Here is a 10,735-nt window from a genome sequence, read left to right as displayed (position 1 = left end):
CAGAAGAGCACTGCAAAAAAAGGTACAATACTTGTCTACTAGCGATTCGCTTAATGCTATATGATAATACCAAACACATGCAATGAAAACTCCAGCTCTAGTGATAAGGATACCAATACAGTCCACCATCAAATCCATGATCCAACAACCACATGACCAATTCTCATTGGTTACCCATAATTTAAAATTAAAAAAAAAAAAAAAAAAACATAGGATACCCATAATCTAGACGGAAATGTTAAAAAATACTTTAAAATATTTCATAAAAATAATATCAAAATTATCTTAATAAATTTATTAATAATTGTTTTAAAAATACTTGTTAATATGACTTAAATTTAAAAATATTTAAAAAAAATTATATATACAAATTATTTTATAATATTATTATAAATTTTTGACATGACATTTTTTTACCGGCTTTTATCTAATTTTATCACTAACTCCATTTTTTATTTATCAATAAGACAATAATTATTCATCAAATCAGTTTACAACAGAAATTTGTAAAATAGATTGTAGTGTTTGAATTTTCCAGTTAAAAAATAAAAACAAAAAGTGCACAATAAAAAGTTGTCATCAATTAAAATAATTAATTTCCCTCCACAAAGTACCAAACACCATCATCCTCTTCTTCTTCACTCTTCACTCTCTTCAACTGCATTTCAAAACAAAACCAATTCCTTGACTTTCATCTCTCTATCTCTTAAAACTCAAAACTCAAAACTCTTTCATATTTATGCTCTTCACATAATATATATATATATATATATTAAAAAAAAAACAGTTTTGTTATCTGTACGGAAAATAACGGTAAAAGTAACGAACTTCACCGGAGAAATAAAGAGCAAAATGGCTATGGAGTTCTCTAACAGCGTGTGCTACGGGCTGAAGCTCTCGAAGCGGATATACTACGGCAAGGATATGCCGGCTCCGCCGGTGGAGGTTCCGTCGATGACGAGGTCGGCTTCGTCAGTTTCGGCTTCGGAGAAGGAGGTGGTGGTGGAGACGGCGTCGTATATGCCGGCGGCGCCGATGGTGTACGCGGTGGTGCCGGATCCGGAGGTGGTGGACAATCCGGACATACCGAGCTACCAGCCTTACGTGTACGGCCGGTGCGTGCCGCCGGCGCTGATACCGCTGCACATGCACGGCGTGGCGATGGAGATCGAGAGCTTCTTGGACACGGCGTTCGTCGCCGTGAGCGGCACGTGGCGCGTGCATTGCGTGATGGCTGGTCAACGTTGCGATTGTCGCATTGCCGTGCCCATGGGAGAGCAGGTAAAGCAAAAAAAAAAAAGTCTCTACTTCTTTTGTTTTTTCCTTGAAAAAATACAAAGAAGAGAGAACGAGGTTTTAGCGTTACTAATTCTTGTTGTGTTGTTTTGTTGAATCCATAATTATTATTTTTTTTAATGAATTATGTGTTAACAACTTAGCATAGTGTTTGAATTTGTGTTGTTATAGCAGCTATTTTTTTTTTTTTTTTTTTTAAATATATTTTTTTAAAGAAACGAACGTGCACACAAAGGAGACATAATGAGGTTATTGTTGTATGGTTTTGTTGAATCCTTAAAAAAAAAAAAAAATTGATGAATTATGTGTTAACAATTTAGCATGGAGTTTAACTGGGTTCCAAGAGAAGCAAATGGTGCAGTCCACTGCTTAGCAATTTGGTTTTTATCGAATAAGCTAGCTAGTTCTTTAGCAGTTTGGTTTTTATCGAATAAGCTGGCTAGTTCTTTTGTATTAGGCTCTGCCCCTCAAGTTTTCTCTGATATAGTTATAGCTGAGCAGGTGTTAGTTGGAAATTCAGTGTAATTTATACGATTTCTGCTGTTTCGATAAAATCTTCCTGATTTTCATTCAAAAAAAAAAAAAATTAGCATGGTGTTTGAATTTGTGTTTTTATTATTGTTAATTATCATTATTATGGAAAGATTAAATTTTTTTTTCTTTGAAATTTGTTGAAGTTGGATTTTCCTCTCTCAAATTTTTATACAGTGGTAATCAAATGGAGCTTTTTGTATAGTCTCAGTAAATACAGTTTTGAGGCTTTGAGCACCTACTAGTATGTGGGTCCCACGCGAGTATGTGTGCTGGAGACCAGTGTACGAATGATCTGACACCCAAACAATGCGAATTCTTTGTAATGTGATTGCATGGAGATATGAGTCCTGTTGTTTATTGACTTTAGTCATTTGACATAGGTGGCAACTGGGGACGGCAGTAACTATTTTACTTTTTTCTATCCAATGTATATATTGTTTTTATCATAATCTAGAGGCCTAGGGAGAAATTATGGAATGCTAGATCCTATCATTACATTTTGTTAGAATTATTGAATGCCTGACTTTAAACATTAAACTAGTTGATATATATATATATATTTATTTATTAAATTTTATGGTAAAGTATGTATTTCATCTCTATTTTTTACACTATATTTTAATTCGGTCCTTAACCTTTCAATTGTGTTAATTTGATCTTTAACATTTCAGTGTTGTGTCAATTTAGTCCATCCTGTTATTTCTTGAATGAAAATTACTGACGTGGCAAATGATCAAAATAAAAAATCAGTTTATTGCCACATCAACGGAAACTAATTTATTTTATTTTTGCCGTTTGTCATGTCAATAATTTTCATCCAAGAGATAATAGTAGGGATTAAATTGATACAGTATTGAAATGTTAGAGACCTAAACTGACACAGTTGAAAGGTTATGGACCAAACTGAAATAATAGTGTAAAAAATAATAATCAAATATGTAGTTTACCTTAAATTTTATTCACAAGAAAAGACTAAACTTGGACAAAGTTCGATTCCAACCACGAATAGAAAGATGACATTAGTCTTTGTCGTGTGTAATGCACATAAGTCATAACATAATTAACCCAACAAAGTGAGTTATATGTATTGCATATGATAGAACACATGTCATCTTCCTATTGGTGTTTGGAGCCAAATCTTGTCCGCTAGATTTTAATGTTGGTTGTAAACATACAATAACCTTCCTTGTCTTGAACTTGCATTGGCTGTGAACAAAAAATGATACTAGGTAATGACACAAGTGGAGGTAATTAAGAAGGCAATAGAGAGTATGATTTTGGATAAGGTAGGTAGATTGATGGAGAAAAATAAATATGAATTATCTGGATTAGTCTATTGAGATTCATATATAGCTGACATTATAATTTTGGGACTATGAATTAGTTGTTGTTGTTGTTGATCTGAACTTGTATATTTTGTGTGATCATATGTTGATGACATGTTATTAACTTGTTTGACATACCTGCAGACTAGTCTTTCTCCTTAATACTTTATTCTAAATTCTCATAAAAATAACATGACGTGGCTAACAGGGTTCACTTCTAGGTGTCGAGGTAGAAGTTGATGGAAGATCTTATCAAGCCCAGTTGGTTACAATGGAAGATATGGAAGACGTGGAAAAAGTGCCTAAAGTTGAAGACGGACGCTTTCTCAAAGGCCAGATATACACTCTAAAAGTTCCAAAGGTTACTATTTAGTGCATGCAATGCTTAATTGAAGTTTGGAATCAATGATTTAAAATTTTATTATGTTAATATATTTATTATGTTAATATATTAGGTTAAAGGAGGCTCCACACTCTCAGTTAAGATCAATTGGTCTCAGAAATTAGCATACAATGATGGCCAGTTTTGCCTCAATGTACCATTTAGTTTTCCAGCATATGTCAATCCTTTTGGGAAGAAAATTTCTAAAAGAGAGAAGATTTCATTGAAAGTGAACTCTGGTACTGGTAGAGAAGTTTTATGGACAAATGCCAGCCATCCTCTTAAGGTAAGTTTTTGTCATAAATTTTGTTCAAGCCTCTAAATACACTTCAAATAACTTGATTTTCATGACTTTCTAGGAACTAAAGCGTCAAGATGGTAAATTAAGCTTCTTATATGAAGCTCAAGTACCGACATGGTCAAGTTCGGACTTCAGTTTCTCATACACTGTAAGACTCTGAACTATTGTTTGTTTTGTGAATGAATATTTCCCAATGTGCATTACACAAATTGGTTGTTTTGTGAGTGAATAGATGCATCACTATAAGAGGGTTGAGTTTAGATTGTTAGTGGTCACAAATTGGTAACATACCAGGTGCTAGAATGATTTATCTCATACGGGCTATTGTCTTCACAGTTTACCTCAATTGACTTCTTTGGTGGTGTGCTCCTGCAATCTCCATTTCTGCGTGATTTTGATCAAAGAGAGACGTTTTGCTTCTATCTTTTCCCTGGAAATATTCAGAGTAGGAAGGTTTGTTAGCATTAACCTACTACTTTCTTCTTTTCACCTTTTTTAAAAATAAAAATAAATAATTTTTTTTAAAGATGTCTCCATTTCTGGGTGTCTATTTTCTTGACTTCTCACTTCCTGATAAATTCTAATGTAAGGGTTCTATTGTGTTTAAAGAGGGATGACAAAAATGGTAGATTTGTTTTGTTTTTGGTCATAGTTTAACTTCTTAAATCAATAGATAATTATGATCACAATAAAAAGAAAAGAGAGAAGAACAAGATATCCTTTAAAGAAATAAATTTTCATGACTTTTCACAGTCAAATAAATTCTAATGTGATTGTTCTTTTTGGTGTTTGAAGAATGATCGTAAAAATGCTAGGTTTTATTTTTTATTTTCTTTTTATAATTTTTTTATAGGTAGTAATGATTACAACATTAAAGCCTGAGAGAAGGACCGGATTTCCTTTAGAGGCTAAATTTGAGGGAAACTAGTCAACTAGAAAAGAATTAATGTATATATTAGTTCAGAGGACAGATATTCTGCTAATGGAACTCTAGCCATCCTTGCTTTTTTTGCTATTAGGGTCCTCAAGGACTGAGAGTCCCACACCTTATTGTACCGTATAGACATTTAAAAAAAAAAAAAATGCATTGCAATACTTTTTACTCTATTTAGTGAATTTGATAGGTTTTCAAAAAGGAGGTTGTGTTTCTTATTGATATAAGTGAAAGCATGAAGGGAGATCCTCTTGAATATACAAAGAATGCATTAGTGGCATCACTCTCCAAGCTCAATCCTGAAGATAGTTTTAACATAATAGCTTTTAATGAAGAGGTACGCTTATTCTCGTCAACAATGAAGCTGGCAACGAAGGAAGCTATTTCCAATGCTATAGACTGGGTTGGAACTAATTTGATTGGGAATGGTAGTACAAACATTTTGCTTCCCCTAAATGAGGTAAACCTAGTTTGGAACATGTTCCAAGTTACATTCAAATGTACTCTAATTATTAAGCTCATCACGTTCACATTTTTTCGTTAATTGAGATTTCATCCAATTTTGAACTACATAACTTGTTGCTTGAAATATATATATATATATATAGAGAGAGAGAGAGAGAGAGAGAGAGAGAGAGAGAGAGAGGAAAGTCAAACAATCTACCAATTGACTTCTGTTTGAACCTTGCTTACTTCATGATCCATCCCATATGAAAAATAATATGTTACAAAACAAGTAGATGACTAGTGCAGCACTTATTTATTTATTTACTATTTTGGTCCACCTAACTGCATATATGTCTAGAAGAATCTGTAAGAGGTGTTTCGCTACAACGACATACACAGCCTCTTGTCAGCTTTTAGTGGTTAACACTTTGTACATCTCATACATGAATGGAACAGCTATGTTGTAAATAGATTGTATAATAACAACTATTAAGAAACATTTGTCTTTAAAGCAAGAAGTTCTCCAGAAGTTTGATGGCTTAGATGATATGAATATCTCTGCAATTTTATTACTACTTATTTGTGGCATACTTCACATAAAATTTTTAATTAACCGCTCTTGCCTTTCTTTGTAGATGGAAATTTAATACAAAATTTTCACTGTGATCTGCTTTATTTAGGCAATGAAGTTGTTGGCCAAGACAATCGATTCAATTCCTCTCATTTTCCTCGTTACTGATGGGGCTGTTGAAGATGAAAAGCAGATTTGTAATAATATGATAGACTATCTCAAAAGTGAGCAATCAATTTGTCCGCGCATTAGTACTTTTGGCATAGGTGAGCTTTTTGGTTTTGAAGTCTCACTTGTTGTCAACTAACTCTTTCTATCTTGATGTTTTTGGTTCAATGATCTATCTTTGCCAGCATTATAAATCATTTCAACTGCAAATCACCAAGTCCAAAACCACATCATCTGTCTGCAAATCCATTTCTGCTTGCTATTAATTTCCTGTTGTTCCATGTAATCTACTCAACTCATTTCCATTCCCAGCTGTTTGGAATTGCCTTGTCTATGCTAAATCTTAGGCGATATGTTTGCACTCTCTGACAATATGCTACTGGTCCTTCGGTCTCTGCAACACCTTTAACTTGATCTTTCTGCATTGGTGCAATGCATTGTTTTTCTTCACTGTGCATGGTAAAACCAATTTAGCTGATCTCTCATCCAGTTCCCTATGATGCTGCCACATATCTATTAATTTGTATAATAGCATTCCATGAATTCCTTTTGCTGTTTACTAATCCAAGTTTATTTATGTGATGCACCTTGCGTTTTTTTTTTTTTTTTCTTTTGAATATTGTCAATTAAGTTATTGAATGGAATAACTTTCCAGGTTCATATTGTAACCATTACTTCTTGCAAAAGTTAGCACACATTGGAAGGGGTCACTATGATGCTGCATATGATGCAGGTAAGTTTTCTTCTTTATCAGTAGGATGATAATTTTTTTTTTTTAATAATAATAAAACCAGTTTTAGCAGCATTGCAAATTTATTTATTTATTTATTTATTTTAATAATAATAAAACCAGTTTTAGCATCATTGCAAATAATAAAACCAGTTTTAGCAGCATTGCAAATTTATTTATTTTAATAATAATAAAACCAGTTTTAGCATCATTGCAAATAATAAAACCAGTTTTAGCAGCATTGCAAATTTATTTATTTTAATAATAATAAAACCAGTTTTAGCATCATTGCAAATTTATTTATTTATTTATTTTTTAAAGAATATTATTTGCTATACTTTTCCCTAGAAGTGTGATTCTCTACTCCTGCAATACACAGCAACTATATTGTTAAAAAAAACCTAAAACTACCTGGTCATTTATCAATGATGTAACTGGCATTTTAGGGAAGACACAAATTTCCCCCCTTGTCCTGAATATATCAGTTTTTGTAATTTAAGAATTGTATGGATATATTTTACAATCTTATGTTACTTTTTTCTTTTTCTAGATACAATTAACTTTCGAATGCAAAGATTATTTGCTAGTGCTTCATCTGTAATTCTTGCCAATATAAAGATGGACACATTGGTAGATCTTGATTCACTTGAGGTATGCTTGTCCTAACTGGAAATCTTTTTTCATGCTCATCCTGGGTTGAACTATTCAGCTTGTCTTTTGAGGATTCAAAATATCATGTGTCTATTTTATTTATAGATCATGTATATTATTGTTACTAGGAGGGAATCTTCATATAATTGTCTACTTGGAGATCTTTGACTGCAAAGTGACCTACAATAATCCTTCCTATGTCTCATTGCAGTTATTTCCATCTCATATTCCAGACCTTTCTTCTCGAAGTCCATTGATTGTATCAGGAAGATACGATGGAGGTTTTCCAGACACAGTCAAAATTAGTGGTACCTTGGCAGATATGAACAATTTTGTAATAGAACTGAAGGTGCAAAGAGCTAAGGATGTTCCACTTGAAAGAGTAATGTTTTAACCTTTTGCATGCATTATAATTATTGACATTGCCCCTTTTATGAGAGACAAGTTAATTTTAATTCATAGTTAAGTTCACTCAATCATAGTTAATAGCCAATGATAACTAGAAAATCAAAATAAAGAAGTAAAATATTTTCTTATAAATTTTTTACTTAAAGCAAGGTGAAATTTGACCTTCTCAAGAAGATATATCCACTTTAGGTTCCGTAGTGAAGCTGATCAATGCTGTGAAGTCTTTATTCTCTAATTGTATTCTTATTCCTTTGTTGAGTTTTGCGTTGGGAAGAAATTTATATATGTTTTCCAGAAATAAAGTTGCATCTTCAAACTATTTTATTGTGATGATCTGCCCTAAAATCAGATATATACCCTATGATGTTTGCTTCCCTCCACACAAGGTGTTTCTATCATTCCTCAAGCTAGATTTTACTATTAGGCTTAGAGCAGCTTAGACATCCAATAAAAAATCATGTCATTCCCCTAGTTTCTGAAGTAGTTCTAAATTACGGACTTGTTATTGATTTGTCATTGCTTAAATTTAAGTCTATAACACACATCCTCTGAATGAAGAGTAATGTAAAGTTGATGAGGTGCATTACCACCATTAATGTACCTATTCGTATTTCCGGCTACAACTGCATTTTCTTCTCTAAGTATTGTTAATGTCAGCAGGTACTTGCGAGGAGACATATTGATATGCTCACAGCTCAAGCATGGTTGTTAGGAACTAAAGAACTGGAAGAGAAGGTTTGTTGTCCATGGAATTTGTTACATATTGGATTAATCATAATAAAATAACATAGTTACATTCTACTTATGAATGAACATTTAGAGCAATCAAATAGGAACATTCTATTTATGAATGAACATTCAGCTCTAAATATGACAGTAATCTACAAGAAGTCCAGAAAAAGAAAAGATATTAGCGTTGTTAGGGAGGCAGGGAAATGTTTGAGAGGGGAGAAAGTTTGTTTAAGAATTAAGACAAACTTCCAGTGGCAAGGTGTGATGATTATAGACTTGCTGAAGTTCAAAGTCCCACCTAAGAAGTTGCATTAGCCTTGGTTTGATCATTTCAACCATACTAAAAACTTACCTCAGATCTGCCATACCTTTCTGACTACTGGATGTTATGGCAGTCTTGGTATATACCAGTGCCAATAATATAAAAAGGGATATTTGTTCTTTTTCTTTATGTAATCCTAATTTACATATTTGTTTTAAAGTCAATAATTCCTAGCTGTTTGTTTTAGGTTGCCAAGATAAGCATACAAACTGGGGTTCCATGTGAGTATACCCGCATGATTTTGGTTCAAACTGATAAAGGGACGAAAGCACCTGATCCTTCTTTGTTGCAAGAGGTATGTGTTTGCCTGGTTTATATCACTAGTTGCTCCTGCATGTAAGTTTTCAGCCAGGTTTTAACATGCCCTGAGTTGCTTGTCTTGATTCTCTAATTCTTCTTATATGGGGAAAAGATGTATAATAGAAGCATTCATAAATGATTATTCAAATTATTCCTAATTTCATCTGACATTACTATCAAGCTCGCATAACTGTAAATTGCCTATATATTATTATTTTTCCTATACGATCCATTAAATAAAAACACAGTTTGATTTGTTCACATGCATTAGTTTTTTATGCTCTTAAAGTTTTCTATTGTAGTTTTATGTGGATTGTCCTATTTGGAATGTCACATTTCTGATAGAGCAAACCATAAGAACATGAAGGTATGAATTTGGAGAAGTTGAGGATGTCAATCATGTTTTATGAAAATAGAAAAACAATTCAGATGAATCACTTCAGAAAGTAAATCCAAATTGATGAAAGTTTCTGTGGAATAATTAGTATTACATGAGAATTTATATGTACACTAATGTTCTTTTGTGGCTTTGACTATTTCATACGAAGACATTACTCCACAAGAAATTTATTTATATTATGGTAAGCATGCACAATTACTGATTTCCTTAAATTCCACTAAAACAGGCATACAAGAAACTAAAACTGCAAAAGAAGGTGGAGTCGGAGGGCCCGAAGAACATATTCTTGGGAAAATTAGGAGTTGGTTTTGGTAACTTGACTGCAACAGCACAGAATCTTCCACCAGGATTTGAAAAATTAAAGTCATCTGATCCTGCAGATCTGTTGGTTAAGGCTGCTTCCAACTGTTGTAGCCAACTAGCTGATCGTTTTTGTTGCATGTGTTGCATCCAGGCTTGTTCATATGTGAATAACCAATGTGCAGTTGTTTTAACGCAACTCTGCGCTGCCCTTGCCTGTGTTGAGTGTATCAATTGCTGTTATGAGCTCTGTTCATGTTTCTAATAAACAATGTAAAGGTAGTCAAAGAAAAAAGTACAAGAAGTTCCTGTGTATTGCTCATTACAAAAAATATATAAATATGTAAATAGGCTTTGTGTGTGAAAATATACCAAGCTAGCAGCAGCATTGTCATTGAATGGTCAATTGATTTTTTTTATTTGTTTTCCATTTTTTGTTGTCACTGTTTCTGACTAGACTCATATTTCATCAACCCAAAAATTTTAGGGAAATCTATTTTGTGCCCTTGATTTCAGAACTAATGACGACTAACAATGATCAATGAATGTTGTTCTTGTTCGAAGTATTTGGTATAATGATTAAATTTATTATATTTCAATAATTTAAATTTTTGAGATAATCTGTAATTTAACATAGTATTAGAACAGAAGGTTCTAAGTTCATCCTTGTTTCCTTTTAATAGGATGAACTTAGAACCTATTAAAAGGAAGTTTGAGCCCACACGTGAGGGGAAGTGTTAGAAGTATATTATTAAATGATTGAATTTATCGTACCCTAATAATTTAACATTTTGAGATAATCAGTAATTTAACAGTTTCACCCGATGTGAAAGTATAGCATTTTGTGTGAAATGTTGTTTTTGTATGTCAAGGCCTAGCCCAGTGGCCATAGTTCATAATTTTCCTTGAGAAGAGCGAAAGAAATCCATGGCTC

At 32.9% G+C, this 10,735-nt stretch overlaps 1 protein-coding gene across 3 annotated transcripts; it reads left to right on the top strand.

Moving 5' to 3' along the window:
* The first annotated feature begins 602 nt into the window (after nucleotides 1–602).
* Nucleotides 603–10,231, top strand: LOC112022939 (uncharacterized). Of its 3 annotated transcripts, none has more exons than XM_024055560.2 (13): nucleotides 604–1,281; nucleotides 3,364–3,516; nucleotides 3,611–3,823; nucleotides 3,897–3,986; nucleotides 4,175–4,291; nucleotides 4,963–5,232; nucleotides 5,900–6,056; nucleotides 6,614–6,691; nucleotides 7,239–7,339; nucleotides 7,551–7,721; nucleotides 8,408–8,482; nucleotides 8,989–9,096; nucleotides 9,728–10,231. In XM_024055560.2, the coding sequence occupies exons 1-13, from the start codon at nucleotides 853–855 to the stop codon at nucleotides 10,064–10,066; spliced, it is 2,301 nt and encodes a 766-aa protein (XP_023911328.1). In that variant the 5' UTR covers nucleotides 604–852; the 3' UTR covers nucleotides 10,067–10,231. The 3 variants fall into 3 exon arrangements, with proteins under 3 accessions (XP_065638088.1, XP_023911328.1, XP_065638089.1); XM_065782017.1 differs by lacking the exon at nucleotides 604–1,281 and adding an exon at nucleotides 3,035–3,116; XM_065782016.1 differs by lacking the exon at nucleotides 4,963–5,232 and having other exon boundaries at nucleotides 603–1,281.
* Nucleotides 10,232–10,735: the final 504 nt, after the last annotated feature.

The sequence above is a fragment of the Quercus suber genome, unplaced genomic scaffold, assembly GCF_002906115.3.
Source record: "Quercus suber isolate HL8 unplaced genomic scaffold, Cork oak 2.0 scaffold_286, whole genome shotgun sequence".
Lineage (NCBI taxonomy): Eukaryota > Viridiplantae > Streptophyta > Magnoliopsida > Fagales > Fagaceae > Quercus > Quercus suber.
The sequence above is the reverse complement of the archived record's forward strand: the minus strand, read 5'-3'. Positions and strand labels throughout refer to the sequence as shown.